Source organism: Lotus japonicus, chromosome 2 (genome assembly GCF_012489685.1).
Source record: "Lotus japonicus ecotype B-129 chromosome 2, LjGifu_v1.2".
In the NCBI taxonomy this organism is placed as follows: domain Eukaryota; kingdom Viridiplantae; phylum Streptophyta; class Magnoliopsida; order Fabales; family Fabaceae; genus Lotus; species Lotus japonicus.
This window is the reverse complement of record NC_080042.1, coordinates 64,933,197-64,949,395: the sequence shown is the minus strand read 5'-3', so window position 1 is coordinate 64,949,395 and position 16,199 is coordinate 64,933,197. Positions and strand designations below refer to the sequence as shown.

Sequence of the window (16,199 nt, the reverse complement as noted above, 5' to 3'; positions counted from 1 at the left end):
GTAATCATGGCTACCGAACGCAACGTAACATCGATTTATTAATTGATTATTAGAATAACTACGGATAGAACGTACCCGAAGCGGAATTGTTTTCATCCTCGCTGAGGGCACCAACTTCGCAAATGGAGTGTACTGGTGGACCATCGGGTTGTATATTTGCCGTGTTTTGGTTTTCCCTCTGCTCTCTTCTACGTTTCAAAATCATAAAAAATGAAAGTTCAATAAAAATACCATAAAAATTCATTTATACTCTAAAAAGAAATCTAAAATAAATAAAATATTTCTTGAAATTAAAATTAAATAAATAATGAGATAAATTAAAATAAAATTAAGAAATAAACAACCTAAATCTCAATCAAATCTAATATTAAAAAAAGATACTAAATAAAATAGATAAAAACTAACAAAATCTAGCAGATCACAATAAAAACTCATAAAATCCCGAATTAATAAAAAAATTCGAAAATTCAATAAAATTAATTAATATATTCTAAAAATAAATTTAAAATAAATTAAAAGACCAAATCTTATCTTTTAAAATAATATCAATCAATTATTTTAGAATATATAAAATTAAAACATATATCAATTGAAAATTATATCTTCTAAAATAATATCAATTAATTAGTTTAGAATATATAAAATTAAAACATATATCAATTGAAAATTATACCCTCTAACTAATTGACACGTGGAATAATTTTTATGAGAATTAATCTGGTGCTGACACGTAAACAAACTAAATCCTAATCAAACCTAAAATTTAAAAAGTAGTAAATAAAGAGAGATAAAAACTATTAAATCTAGCAAATCACAATAAAAACTCATAAAATCCTGAATTAATTAAAAATCCGAAAATTAAAAAAAAAATAATTAATATACTCTAAAAATAAATCTAAAATAAAATAAAATATTTCCTAGAATTAAAATTAAATAAATAATAAGATAAATTAAGATAAAATTAAGAAATAAACAACCTAAATTCCAATCAAATCTAATATTAAAAAATGTACTAATTAAAGATAGATAAAAACTAACAAAATCTAGCAAATCACAATAAAAACTCATAAAATCCCGAATTAATAAAAATTCGAAAATTCAATAAAAATTAATTAATATATTCTAAAAATACATTTAAAATAAATTAAAAGACCAAATCTTATCTTTTAAAATCTTTTAAAATAATATCAATCAATTATTTTAGAATATTTAAAATTAAAACATATATCAATTAAAAATTATATAATATTATACTCTCTAACAAATTGACACGTGGAATAAATTTTATGAGAATTAATCTGGTGCTGACACGTCACTAAGAATTAATCTGGTGCTGACACGTCACTATGGACATAGGGGAGGGGAGAGGGAGAGATAGACCTGTCGGCGACGGTTGCGGTAGACGGAGACGGAGACGAAGACGGCGACGGTGCAAGGAGTGAGCCTCAGAGAGTAGAAGGTTGATGTCGAAGTGAGTCCATCGGCGACCGCAAGGAGGGGCGGCGCTAGGAGAAAGGCAGTGGAACCCTAGCAGACTTTTTACCGAGATGCAATTGAAAAGATACAATGAGCTGTGCAATTGAAAAAATGTTAAAGGAGAAATAAGGTAAAGAAAAATCATGGCACATATGGCAAATAGGGCCAAGGTGGAAAAGCTGATGTGTAAATTATTAAATGAGAATTAGGCCCAGTTTGGAAGAGCTTATTTGAGCTTATCTGACAGCATAAGCTCTTATACCAGTGTTTGGGAGAGCTTATGCAAACAGCTTATGGTCTGCCATAAGCTATTTTCAGCTTATTTTCATAAGCTACTCAGGATAGCTTATGAAAAACAGCTTATACTTATACACAACTTATTTTTAATTTATTTCAATAAATTTTTAAAAATAACTTATGAATAAGCGCTTATGTCATAATCGCTTATGACCATAAGCGCTTAATTAAGCTGTTTATCCAAACGGGGCCTTAATAGGTGGAAAAGCTGACGTGTAAATAATTAAGTGAGAATTAATCTCGGAGCGACACGTCACTAACTTGGCCTGTGAGAGCGACACGTCATGCTAGAAGTTGTTCTTTTCTAATATATATAGATAGATAGATATTGTAACGTAGTCTAGTGGTAAGCAGAGTAAAAATTTATCTTCCCATGTATAAAAAATAAATAAATCAATACTACACTTTTATTTCTCTTTTTATGTAAACGTGATTCTCGGCATTTCATGTTCTGAAAAAACAACCTTAAAATTTTCTCCGGATGCGCCGCCACACCACATACAAAAACGCTTCTCTGATTAACACGTGCCCCTCCACCCTCAACTAATTCCCACCGTTTCGCACTTTCCCCCACCTCACCACTTCTTCTACTCAACGCAATTCCCAAACTACCCCTTCTCAATTCTCACCACACCAACGTGTCAAAACCCCATTGGCAAATACACTCACCCCCATAACAAAATTTGCACGTACCATGCAAAACCCATAAAACTAATCAATTTTATACAACACATTATTCAACCTTCCAAATCTGCTCAATCATCTCCACAAAGCCATAACAATATTGCAAAACCGTAATCTTTATTATTTTAGTTTCATTTTGTTTTCAAATTTTTGACCCATATATAAACTAGTTAATAACCAAACCTAATTTCATTCCTCTTTGTTGTGGATGATTGATTTATTGCCCTCATTTCAAAACCAAAATCATGAGTCCTTCACAATTCCAGGCAAAGAGAGAAATCACCACCACCACCACTACCACCACCGTCTTCAGGAATGGCAATGGTTTGTCGCCGCCATCCTTAAAAATTAATAAGGATTCACATTCCATTAAAAAATCACCATCATCATCGTCATCACCACCACCACCATCTTTATCTTCATCCTCATCATCAATATCATCCTCCCTTGTTAATAGCGTGGCGGGATCAAACAAGCCACCGCAGCAACGCCAGCCGGTGATAATCTACACGCATTCTCCCCGGGTCATACACACAGACCCTAAGAGTTTCATGGCATTGGTGCAAAAGCTCACCGGGCTCTCTCGCTCTCAAGATGATGGCGGGTGCAACAACAACCCGTCATCTCAATTAAAGCAAGAGCCCGGTGGTGGCATAACAGTGACATCAAGGGACAAGGAGAGCGACCGGAAGATGGTAGTTATGGCTAGGAGCGAGGACAATGAGGCATCTTCGGGGATCACCGATGAGAACAATTGTAGCAGCAGCATTGGTGAAAATCAGGTTAACTCTTGTTTTGTGGGGGCGGAGCCTCCGATCATGGAGCCTCCGCTGAACCCTTACATGACAAACTTTGCAATGTTGCCGCCAAACTCGGCTGATTTCATGTGCTCGAGTCAGCCATTTTTGAATTACTCGGATTCGTTATTCTTCTCTAATAACATGAGGGCCTCTATTCCAAACTCTGCCTCCTTGGAAGGGATTAAAGAGTTTCGTGACTATTGACAATAGTTGAAGTCTCTTTCCGGATTTAATTTTTGATGCCAATAAAAGTTCTAATTTTCCAGGATAGAACTTCAAATTGTTTTTGAGATTGTTGTTTTTTGTAGAAAAAGTGGTGGTTACAATGAATTATTCCATTTTTTTAATGCTTAGTTTCATAGATTAATTTGTAGTCCAGAATAATAAAGGAAGGTTTGGCTTTCTGTATATGTTGCTATGTGTCTATTTCTTTGTTTTATGTATGATTTCAGAGCTTTGACATGCTTTTCTGGGATATTTTCGTATGTGTTTCAATTTGTATAACAGTTTAGGATAAAAAACCAATTAGTTGTGTATCGAAGGAACCTTGCAAAAGTTTTCAAGAGATGCAATGTAATTATGGGTTGCAAAAGCATAAAATAATGAAAAGATAAAATTGTTGGAAGCATATATTTTCCATTTATAATTTCTGTGAGTGGTGATCGATTACAAGGAGGGTCTCTCTCTCTCTCTCTCTCTCTCTCTCTCTCTCTCTCTCTCTCTCTCTCTCCATTTTTTCCCCTTCAAATTAGTAGTTTCAAATCAGAAATGATAACTCAGAGTTACATGGATGGAAAAAAGAGATACATTAGACTAGGGAGCAATAAATTAGCTTGAATACAAATACACTTTTTAGTGTTTGCTTAAAAGTTGAAAAAAGTAAAAGCACATTCTCTCAATTCATCCATTTGGTTTCATCGTTTTTTTTGCATTGGAATGATGCAAATGTGCTTTTAGGATGAACTAACTGCAATATGCTTAATGTGCTGATGGCAGCTTTTTTTGCCTTGAAGAAAATTTACATTTATTTTCGGAAGGATGAAGAGTTATTAAGAACTTAAGTGGAGCTGGATCATAGTGAAAAAGCCTTGGGGGCCAAACAATAGATTATCAAAATTCTTTGACCCAACACATAGTTGGAACACAACAGAAATCCTTTCTCAATTCACCAATTGCATGTTAACATAGTGTGTGTTGGAAAACTCAGTTTAAGTGATCCTGGGAGAAGTTATCAAGAGTAACCCTTATGAGAGGGAGAAGTGATTATGAGGAGATTAAGGTCTTTGGAAAAACTTTTGATCTTATCTTATACCCAAGTGTTTGAGATAACATATTTAAATAGTTTATGGCCTACCTATAAGTTGTTTTAAGCTTATGTGCTTATTTTTCTAAATTGTTCAGAATAGCTTATAAATAAGAGTTTATACTTATTTATAACCTATTTTCAACTTATTTCAATAAATTCTCAAATTGGCTTATGAACAAGCACCAACGGCCATAAGTGCTTAATTAAGTTGTTTTCGCAAACGCCCTAAAAGTGGATCCAAACTTGCTTTGAAAAGGTTGTGTTGCTCTAATAAAATTGTAGACACCTCTAAGGGAAAGAGATTCATTTCATTTGCTAATTATTTTTCTTACACTGTTCAGTTTTACACTTTAAACATCTGTATACATAAGACAACAGACAACAAAGAAGTATTCAACATGAACATGTACACACCTCACAAAAGATTATACCATCACTTTTTCTTCTTTTCCTCTTTATCTCTTTCAAGTGTAACAGGAGCTGCTGGTATGCTAAACCACCATTCCCTCAGTCTCCTATTCCATCTCTCTGTGCTAGCTTTCCTTGGAGGTGAATACATTGTAAATACCGCCAAGAACACTAGCAGAACTAGGTATTTACAAGGCAAGAGAGCCAAAACCAAGGCTGCTGATAGAAGAGCAAAGGCTAACATCTCTGTCGCCTGATGATTATCATATGGAAGCAAGTATTATAATGTGACAGCAGTGCATAAACTTCTCAAAATAACTTTTTGTAGTCAAAAGCACAATTCAGCAGGAAGGGAATGCGACAACACCTGAGGAAAAATGGACAACAACAAGCCGCGGAGCTTGAGCAGAATTATGTTACCATCCTGTATGAGTTGTTCAGCTTGAGAGACAGCATTCTGAACAGCCAAAAGCTGTTCCATTGTGTTCATTGGCGGTGGGGCTATTACCTTAACTTCAATAACAGGCCTACCTTGGCTAAAACATCGGGTAATTATCATAAAAACTGCGGGTAACACAAGCCCTGCTGCCATTGCATAGCCAAGCCAACCCCTGCAATAATATGATGATCTGAGTTATCAAAAGAAGGCAAATATATCATCATTGTTGTCATCTAAACCTTTTGCTATTTGGTAGTTCGGCTACATGAGTCAGATGATAGAGACCTTAGAGTGGGCTTATTATTAGTGGGCTTAGTGTTAGTGGGCTTATAGCCTATAAATAAGGGATTGCTAGAAGAGTTTAGGTATCTTTTGGGATCATTTAGGAAATTGGGACTTGGGAGAGAGCAGAGCCTCTCGAATGCTCTGCAACTTTGTACATTCTCTCTAATTCTTATTTGGGAATTAGGGTTCATATTCCACAATATCATAGTTTCTATCTTCTTCTTGGCTGGGTTCTAACATCAGTCTAGACCATAATACTCTCAAATCTATCATCATAATAAGAACACAAAAAAGGTTAAAAATGAGAATTCAAATTATTCAGTAATTTTTTTTCTTACAGAATACTTGTTACCCAATATACTTTATCAACAATAGCAGAAACTAAAAATTACATTATACAGGAACATGTAGAAAAACACTGGATAATATAGAGAGACCAACTGGACTAAGAAAAATCTAAGAGACCAATTTTATACTTGCGAGCTTGTACATAAGACTATTGGAAAGAATTGAGAAGGATGTGCCAGGGCTGGGTTGATTTAGAGGGGAGGTGTATTGAGGTAGGGTAGGTAAAATTAACTTCCCAGATCTATTTACCAATTTTCAGAGAAGTTATCTTGATTAACAAAAGATTACTGTTTTATCATTCATAAAACTAGGATTGGAATTTTCAGGAATCTGGATATGAACCATGCAAGAATTTTTAAAAAAGATCTCATAATGTCATAAGTATCATAAAAGTTTTTTCAGTATCTTGTACTATATTCCTTAGGAGAGATTTTCATATTTCTTTAATTTCATGATTAGTTTCTTGAGTTAATTAGGACCAAGAGTCTACTATGCAAAATAAATAGGGGGTCTTTTGTATCATATAAATAGATATCAATTTCAAATTATTCAGCCATGTATTCTCTTTCCTCCTTCTCCAACTAAAAGACCATATAATTTCAACAAATCAAACATATCAATGCTTAGCAAGCTGCAAATTATGATCATGCGTTCTAGGTTCATTGAGTATTTCAGTTATCCCCAAAACTTTCCTTGTTTGATAGAACTGGTGCCAAAAAAAGTTAAGAAAACTGGTTTAATACTAAAAAACCCTAATTTCCAATCTGCCCCAATGTTTATACACACTGGGAATAGGACAAAGAATGTGTACAAGATCACTGTCTGGTCGAGAGACAGTTCTGCCAACCTCTAAAATAAAATTTGAATAACCCTCTCATTGGGTTTCCCTTCCCTTTTCTTCCACCAACCAATCCACCGGTTACTCTAACTGAATAACTAATCTACACTTAACTAGTTAGTATGCATTTATTACAAAAACAGACCAGTTAGGGGTTTTGACTTTTGATCCCCTCTAACACTCCTATTTCTAGACCCTTGTTACTGATGGTGTATTCCTATCATGATTACAATTTAGAAGAGTACCCATATTTCAGTTTTTCCCCTCAATTTTTTTTTGTTTTTAATTCCGATTAAAATTGCATAATATTTCAATTAAAGCTATCTCCATTTTCTTCCACCTCTTAACAACTAAAAGGTCAATAGAACACTGATCAGTCTATGAAAGTTTTACCTGCAGATGATGTAACTGAAGAACAGACAGAACCCAGAAGACTTCCACGGATCATCCCAATATGCCAAGGACTGAAGAGACTTCCTTAGTTCATCTAGAGGAGAAAGTAACTCCTGAAAGTAGAGATAAATGATAAGTGTCAGAGTCAAAATAGGATAAGTGATGGAAGCTGAGTTAGCTATTTTGAATTTGGAATAAATAAATGGGAACAGAGATTCAGTTGTGTGTGGTAGCAGCACTATAGGGCCGTTGGGTCATGGTAAACGGCCACTACAGGTGCTCAGTCGCTTACAGCCAGTGTCTCAGAAAAAGAGTAGTTTCAGCAGTCACTATGGTGAACAGGGCTGAAGACCCACATCTGGCCAGTATTTTTAAGTTTTAAAACCAATTTCTTTAATAGTCTCCTGATTTCTTGTGTTTTATGCTTCAGAAACATTAATATGGTATTAGAATTTGGGAGGCCTAACTCTACCCCAATGCTAGCTAAGAGGTGAGGATTCCCTTCTCATATATTAGGGCTAGCTAGGCCATATCTCTAGTCAATATGGGACCTCTCAATATATGGCTTGAACTTTGAAACCCTTCATCCTACTTGATCATTCGTTCAAAGAATTTACCACTTTTTCAAACTCAATTGTCTGACCCAGTGATTCACTGGTCACCGGTCTCTGTTTCCAGCCAACTGCATTTTTTTCTGATCAATGACCTGCTGTTTGAAGGACTTCTTCTTTTGGTATTCATGCATCAGAGTCAGATCACAATCTCTGTTTATGCTTCGCAACACACAGGTTTCTGTCTTCTGTTCTTTCTTATTCCTTCAAACTTCTTAGTTCACGTTCTTCTATGTTTCATCTAAATTGTTCTATTTTTTTCTATTTACTCAACCATCTTTGTATTTGACTTCATACTTATGGTCTTGTTGCTTCTAGATTGATGGTGAGTTGGTGACTGTGTTTAGACTTTTGACTATAATTTATGATTTAGTATGAATGTCTTTAACTTTGGATACTTTTATTTGCATATTTACGTGTCGTAGAAATTACATGGTTTGCATTATAATTTTGGTATAGAAGCCAACCCCTATCTCGCCATAGCCTTTTCGGATCCATCCTTTATTGTTACTATGTAGGATTGACTGCCGAGTAAAAGCCGTACAGCCTGGCATAGGATTCAAATAGCACACTACTCCAAGTGAGAGTGGTCATTCAACAATTTGGCTTAATTACATTATTACTACGTCATTTAGAAACAGAGAGAGAAGTTTGCAAAGCATTCACGTCACATGACCTACCCAAACAGTTGCAGTGCGGATTTTCCTATCAACCGTAAATAGGATCTGCAGTCCAGTACTCCAGTGTATCTTTACAAGTTACAACCAAGATGCAATACCTTTTGTTTAACTATAATTCATTATCAACAGTATAGTTGCAGCAAAACTGTAAAAGCTTGACTAAAAGGTAAAAGAAGATGATCAAATTAGTACCTTCATAACAGCCAAATTAGTGTCAAGACCATCAACTTTAACACCATCAACTGTTGCTTGTGCAGATATGACCTTTTTATAATTGCTCTTAGATTCTTTAACAGCTATTTCCAACGAAGTCATTTCTCCAACAGATATTTCACCCACAGTAATGCTGCTCACATTTGAGTTGCTTGAACTTGTTCCAAATCCAAATCCCAGGTTAGAAACCATGTCCGAGACTGAGATAGAATGCATTCCACTTACAGCCCTGAAATCATTGTTGTGACCTGACTCCCTTAAATTTGGCATATCTGCAAGGGTTTCTAATATCAAGTCTCCACCTGGAAGCTGATCGCATAAACTAAACATGAGCAGAGAGTCATTCTGTATAGGGATTGCAGAACTAATATCTTGGAGGGCTTGCAAACGCAAAATTCCTAAAACAGCCTTCCAGAGTGCTTCATCCCGTGCAACCCCTTGGATTCTGTATTTGCTTATGAATTTGTGAACAAAAAGAATCTCTCGGATGATAGCTAGCCAATAATCACGACGAGCATGACCTTTAAGCTCTGGAAATTCTAGTACAACTGGCTCTGATCTACAAAAGAATTACATTTAAAAGTTGATGGCAAGATAATCAGTCAGCAGTTATCCATTATCTATGAAAATAAATGTACAATTACTTACAGTGATACAGAGCTATAGAAGACTGCCTTGTCAAAAAGTCGAGTACCCCATGGTCCAGTCAATTCAGGTTTAACAACTTGATTTAGATCGTCTGATAAGTCATATTTTTTTGGTTTTTCATAAGATACAACACGATGCGCTTCAAAATAAAGTGCATGATCTGTCAGGACTAACCTTCCTGCATGCATGCCACAAAGACGTTAAGAAGATTCATATAAGTTCTTAAGAATAAACAATGCATACATCTACTTTATCATAATATATATATTACAAATTTTAAGGGAACACAGGCTTGATAAAGATGGTACGTAAATGTATTTTTTCATACACTTACCAGGCCAGGTGGATATTCCTACATGCTCAAGGACTGGCTGTGTTGTGACTGTTCCATCAACCTCAAGAACCTTCTCACCTCTAGAGGATCTTATAGCAGAAAGGAGAGAGGACTCTGAATTGCTCTTCATTTTTTTTATTGCTCTGTAAAGATTAAAAAATGTGGCATGAGTTTTTTGCACCTACCTCTGACCACATACTAAATAGTAAATATTTCAACAAAATTATTAACTCTGTTGAACCAGAAACAGAAGCAAATAAATAATACAAATGCTGCAACTTTGAAATTATCAAATAAACTGCACTGAAAACGTATCACCCTCGTTTAGTACTTAATTTTTTTTCATAATTTGGTCATTTCCGGATGTGATTAGAAGCAATGAACCTGGACTTTGGTCCACGAGCCTGTCTGGCAGAATTATGTACATACACCAACCTGAATTTTCAGTATAAACTACAAACTTAATAAGGTGTTCATGCACAAATACAGGGCAGTGTTGTTAAATAGCGGTTATAGCGCCGCTATGCCGCTATAACGTAGCGGAAATTCGCCGTGCCGCGATCGCGTCGCCGCGACGTAGCGGCAAACGCGATAAACGCAATAGCGCCACAAAACTGAATAGCGCCATGACGGGCAAAGCGAAAATAGCGGTGGAAGAGAAGATCACGTGTGATTTTAGGACTTTTTTTCAAAAAGGCACCGCTTGGGAGGTGGGAATCAGCCACCGACTGAATTAATTGTACCCAATTAATGGAAGAAAAGTTTTATAACTTAAAATCTTCACTCTATAAAAGCCTCAAAACCTTTCGGAGTTTTCCCTTCTCTCTTCCTCCTTCTACATCAAGCTTCTGACCCTCATCTCCGGCAACCCCAATAGCTTTTCTGATGACTTTTCCGGCGAGTTTCTGGCTCCCATCTCTTCACTCTGCCATGCTCTGTTTTTTTGTTTTTTTTTTATTTCTTTCTTTTTCTTTTACGTACTCTTCCGTTTTATGTTTTTAGCCTCTGTTTACTTTTTCCATACCCTGTTTTCTTTACTTTTCTTTTTCCCTTCCTTCTTTCTGCACATTTTCAGACTCTCTTTTTTTTTTTTTTTTTCACACTCTGTTTTCTGTTTTTTACCGTCCTGTTTTGTTTCTAATATCTGTTCTTCCTTTTTCTCCTCTCCCATCATGATCTGTTCTGTTTTTCTTCTTCCATTGTGAATGTGAACCTATGTTTCTAATATTTGTTCTTTCTTCACATCATCTTTTGTTTATTTTTGTCATTACATACAATGTTTTTTTATTTTCTGTTTTTTTTCCCCTGTTTTGTTTCTAAAATTTGTTCTATCATGATCATTTTATGCATTTCATTAGATGTCTTAATTTTATTTATTTTTTGCAACTGTTTTTTACTAGCACAAACAGCACAACAAGCTGTTTTTCTATATTTTTTTTTACTTATTTTAACCGCTATTTGCCTGCGACGCTATCCGCTAAATGAAGTAGCGGATTTTGGCCTCGCCGCGATATTCCGCGATCGCGATTTGATAACACTGATACAGGGTAAGGGTCTGCTAAATAATAAGTTTTCCTGTTGAGTATTTAAACTATACTGTCCCTTTTCCTATTGTTAAAGAATACTGGTAAAGCCAACCAAGTTCGAATGCTTTTTACAGGCCAATTCTTCTGTGTCATCAGCACAAACATTAATTCTCTAGGTTCAGTAAAGTTTTTGAAAACATTACAAATGAGTATATGAGCAGAAGATGTGCTACTAAAAACATGTAATAGGGTTTTTTCAATGCTACCTAAGCTATTAACATGATTAGAAAAGAAGAATCAAAGTACATGAGCAGAAGACGTGCTCCTTATAACTATTGACCCATAGTTTATCATAACTTGATTAGAAAAGTGTTACTGGTTAAGTGCATGTAGTTGCTTATAGTGCACCCATGTCAAAGGGTATAATTGAAGGTGTTATGTCAGTGTTTGAACATAATTTTACAAAGCTCTACTACTGAATTATATTTCATATTGTTGCCTCTCTATCCCTCTTTCCCTTTCCATGTTCTCAAAATTTCAACAGGTATTAGAGCAAAGCAGTACGATCTATATCTTTGTAAGCCAACTCTCCCAAAGTTTTACTCTTCTCAAATCAGAGATATTTGTTGCAGACTGCAGTAAAATTGACAAGTATTCCATCAAATTTTTTCAGAAAATATGGGATCATATTTGGCAAGTAAATATATAGGGAACTAAAAAAACATTTTGAAACTATTAGTACTAAAAAAGTTAAAATAAAGTTTGGATTTTGCAACAAAATTGCACTTCCATGTGCCAAATTTAAATGTCTTTTTCCTCTTTTCTTTTAACTAAGTAGAATTCTACGATCAATGAGAAAGGAGAGTAATCCGTCAAAGCAGATGTATATACAGTCAATTTCCCTTTTAAAGTACAGGGAAACGGTAAAAGAGACATACGTTCAGAACTCCTACTTACAAATATGCTCTATGCCTTCTCTAATACTTGAATGAAATATTCTGATTGATTATTTCATGAAGCTGAGTACATATATATATACAAGAGTTTAGGGATAGCTAAATAAGGAAAAGATCTATCCTAATAAAAGATAAAATATACTAAATATATTTATTCCCTATTTATTTAATCTACATATCTCAACACTCCCCCTCAAGTTGGAGCATATAAATCGTATGCATCCAGCTTGTCACATATATATTTTATTCGGGGACCTCGTAAAGACTTGGTAAAAATATCAGCCAGCTGATCTTGAGAGCAAACAGAAGAAGTCTTGATAGTACCACAAAGAATCTTCTCCCTAATAAAATGACAATCAACTTCTATATGTTTTGTTCGTTCATGAAAAACCGGATTAGAAGAAAGATGTAAAGCTGACTGATTGTCACATACTAAGTTCATAGGAGTAATCGCACAAAACTTCAACTCCTGAAGTAAGTGCTTCAACCACAAGAGCTCACACGTAGTATGAGCCATAGCACGATACTCAGCTTCGGTGCTTGATCTAGCAACAACACTTTGTTTCTTACTCTTCCAAGAGATGAGATTTCCACCAATAAAAACACAATAACCAGAGGTGGATCTCCTATCACCTGCATCACCTGCCTAATCCGCATCTGAATATCCAGTAATACTAGTATGACCTCTATCAGTATAAACAAGACCTTTTCCAGGCGACCCTTTTATGTATTGAAGTATCCGAATAACAGCCTGCCAATGACTCTTACAAGGAGAGTTTAAAAACTGACTAACAACACTAACAGAGAATGATATATCAGGCCTGGTCATTGTGAGATAATTCAACTTTCCTACTAACCTCCTATATCTTCCTGGATCAGAATAAGGCTCCCCCTGGTTAGGCAGAAGCTTCACATTAGGGTCCATAGGAGTTGTCAAACAACCACTTAATCCCAAAAGCTTAAGCTGTTGGGTAAGGGTCACTTTAATGGTTTTATATTATATTCTAACACGCCCCCTCACGCAAGAGCCCTTTGGGCTTGAAGTGTGGATAAATGCACAGACCCGCCTACCATGTGCTTAATTAAATTCCACTTTTAATTAGAAAGTGAGGGGAGCAAGGATCGAACTCTAGACCTCTCGGTCACAGAGACTCTGATACCAACTTGAATGAAATATTCTGATTGATTATTTCATGAAGCTGAGTACATATATATATATACAAGAGTTTAGGGATAGCTAAATAAGGAAAAGATCTATCCTAATAAAAGATAAAATATACTAAATATATTTATTCCCTATTTATTTAATCTACATATCTCAACACTAATGAAGAAGAAAAGGAAAAATAAATACTCAAATATACACAAGATCCAGGAAAGGTGGCTTGTATAAAAGAAACTTGGAAGTCAAAGGAATGTTGGACGAAGGGAAAGCAGTATATATTTCAAGTTATTACCTTTCTAGGCCAGAGAGGTACTTGTCGTACATGGGGAACTGAAGGCGACCACCAGTTGTCGAACTCAGCACTTCAAAAAGATTTTCACTAATAATGACATTGGCAATGATAGGAATTGCAGGAGCTATTCGACAGAAAGCTTCTAAACCAACAGATACATCCTCATCGACCTTCAAGAAAGTTGATGCCCATCAATAATACTAAAGACACCACAAACAAACCTATAGTATGTATATAAAATAGAATAGTGTGGATAATTAGGAGGATAGACACTTAACAATAGCAAATAATACCTATTTGATATGACCAATGGAAATTAACAAAATATCATGTTCAGAGAATAACCAAGGAGAAATTTTGAGTATAATTTGCATTCACTAATAGATATGAACAGAAATAATTAATATCGACAGAAACTTATTGTTCTTTTAAAGATATTACTCCAGTTACGTGTTTCTCGTGATATGCCACAGTTTATTGTAAAACGCCCGCCAATCGCAACAACAAAGGCATTAGATAAGAGAAGATTCTGTATATGATTTCCAAACTAATTCCTGATACATCAGTCTTCAACACATGACTTCAAAAAAAATCTCACTCGTACTCTGTAAACATACATTAATTAAAGGTTGGCTGGCAGTAGCTGGGGCTTCCCAAGCAATCATCATGTCATATGTCAAGCGCCGGAATGTTTTATCAAAGAGATGACCAGACATTTGTGTAGTCAAGGAAAGTGCTTTGAAACAGCAATATTCCAATAAGTTCCTCGCATATCGTGACGGATGCTTTATAGAATCAGAAGCCTCTTGATTGAAGCTTTCTTGAAGCTCACTTGAAGAGATCTTAAGGATTCTGCATTATTTGTTTCTTGTTACAGTTGAATTTTCAATCAAAATTCCAGGCACTTCTAACAAAAAATCATGTGAAGGGCCACAAACTAAATCTAACAAAAGTGAAAACTTGAAAGCAGATAATGAAGCAACATTGCCAGGTAAATGAGCTGAACAGAAATGCCACTTACTTTGAACATCTACGAACAACTAAGTTTGCAATTGGAGATAGCTCTTGTATCAAATTCCTCCCAGCCGAGGGTGATTTTTCCATCTCCTCAAACTCTTCACCAAAGTAGCTCTTTTTGCCGAGCAACCATTTAAATGATCCTTCTTTTACCAGACCTTCAAGCATATTTCTAGTTTTCTCAGCTACAGCCATCTCTTTTCTCGCCACTTTATCTTATCGAGTTGGAAAACAAGACAGCCAATATTCAGTTCTTAACTATACCGCATTTACTGAAACATAAAGGTTGCCAACGAAATATTAATGAAACTGCAAAAAGATCAACACATCAATCACATTAGCATGATATATTGATATATTACAATTGGAGCAGAATGAGCAAAATTACAAACTACAAAAAGTTCTTAAAATTTCTGAAACTTCTTTATTTATCAAAAATCCTACTAAACTTTGAATCAGCAACTTAATGAAACTACAAAAAGGCCAACACATCCAATCACATTAGCATGATATATTGATATTTTACAATTGGAGCAGAATGAGCAGACTTTAAAACTACAAAAAGTTATTACAATTTCTCAAACTTCTTTATTCATCAAAAATACTACTAAACTTAGATTCAGCAACAGGGGCAGTGTGCCATTAACCCACAAAACAAACATGTAAAAATTGAGGATAGATAAACACCAGGGTACTCAACTCAAAAAAACTTGTACACAACACAATCACACTTCCACTTGCACAAACACATCAAATAAACTCATCATGACCCCAAATTCATCCAAATAAACTAGAAAAAACAAAGAACAGACATTGTATTGCATCACCGACTAACCCCAGCAAGCAAGCAAAACCCAAGTGACCCACCTTGAAATGCAGCGAAAAAATCTCAACTTTGGCAAATGGGGTAGCTTAAAATCGTGAGATTTTCCGCTATGTCAGAGAGCGAAGTGAAATTCTAAGGATAACAACATAGACCCAGAACTGGGTAACTCTGGGTTAGAACATGTAAGGTGATGTGAAGAATCTGAATTTGATGAAGAAAAACAGTGATGAGTGTTGAAGAAGCATGAAGATTCGGTTTGTCAATGGGGGAAGAATTGGAGTTGTTACCTTGTTGGGATAGAATCACGAACTCGCAGGTGCAGGGAAATGGATTGCGTGTGTTTCTCTTTCCCATTGCAAGCAGGTTCTATTATTCTTTCTTCTTTTTTTTTAATTACAATTCCAATTTTTAAATTTGTGGTTACCTTTATATATCTCTTTATTTAAAAAATATAAAAAGAACCAAAATGAGAAGAACTAATGTCATGTTATTTTGAAATATGAAGAAATGAAATAAGATATTTTTATGTATAAGCTGTATTAATGGTAGCAAGCTAAATCCCGTAAAAGTTATGTCACAATATCAAATCTCAGAAAAATTATTTGTTGAGAGAGTCTGTCAGTCTGTGTTACTGTATCCATAACACCATTGAACATC

At 35.1% G+C, this 16,199-nt stretch overlaps 2 protein-coding genes across 7 annotated transcripts; one reads left to right on the top strand and one right to left on the bottom strand.

Annotated features, from left to right (window-relative positions):
- Positions 1 to 2,626: 2,626 nt before the first annotated feature.
- On the top strand, positions 2,627 to 3,883 carry LOC130738872 (VQ motif-containing protein 20). The gene has a single exon (XM_057591052.1). The coding sequence runs from the start codon at positions 2,703 to 2,705 to the stop codon at positions 3,459 to 3,461; it is 759 nt and encodes a 252-aa protein (XP_057447035.1). The 5' UTR covers positions 2,627 to 2,702; the 3' UTR covers positions 3,462 to 3,883.
- Positions 3,884 to 4,852: 969 nt separating this feature from the next.
- Positions 4,853 to 15,945, bottom strand: LOC130738870 (uncharacterized). Of its 6 annotated transcripts, XM_057591048.1 has the most exons (11): positions 15,830 to 15,907; positions 15,584 to 15,743; positions 14,721 to 15,025; positions 14,317 to 14,551; positions 13,700 to 13,869; positions 9,761 to 9,903; positions 9,427 to 9,604; positions 8,758 to 9,337; positions 7,275 to 7,387; positions 5,339 to 5,582; positions 4,853 to 5,224 (listed from the first exon to the last, which is right to left on the bottom strand). In XM_057591048.1, exons 3-11 carry the CDS (start codon positions 14,909 to 14,911, stop codon positions 4,997 to 4,999), a joined length of 2,082 nt encoding a protein of 693 aa, XP_057447031.1. In that variant the 5' UTR covers positions 14,912 to 15,025; positions 15,584 to 15,743; positions 15,830 to 15,907; the 3' UTR covers positions 4,853 to 4,996. The 6 variants fall into 6 exon arrangements, with proteins under 6 accessions (XP_057447031.1, XP_057447032.1, XP_057447033.1 ...); XM_057591049.1 differs by lacking the exon at positions 15,584 to 15,743 and having other exon boundaries at positions 15,830 to 15,945; XM_057591050.1 differs by lacking the exon at positions 15,584 to 15,743 and having other exon boundaries at positions 14,721 to 14,988; positions 15,830 to 15,945.
- Between the last annotated feature and the right edge of the window lie 254 nt (positions 15,946 to 16,199).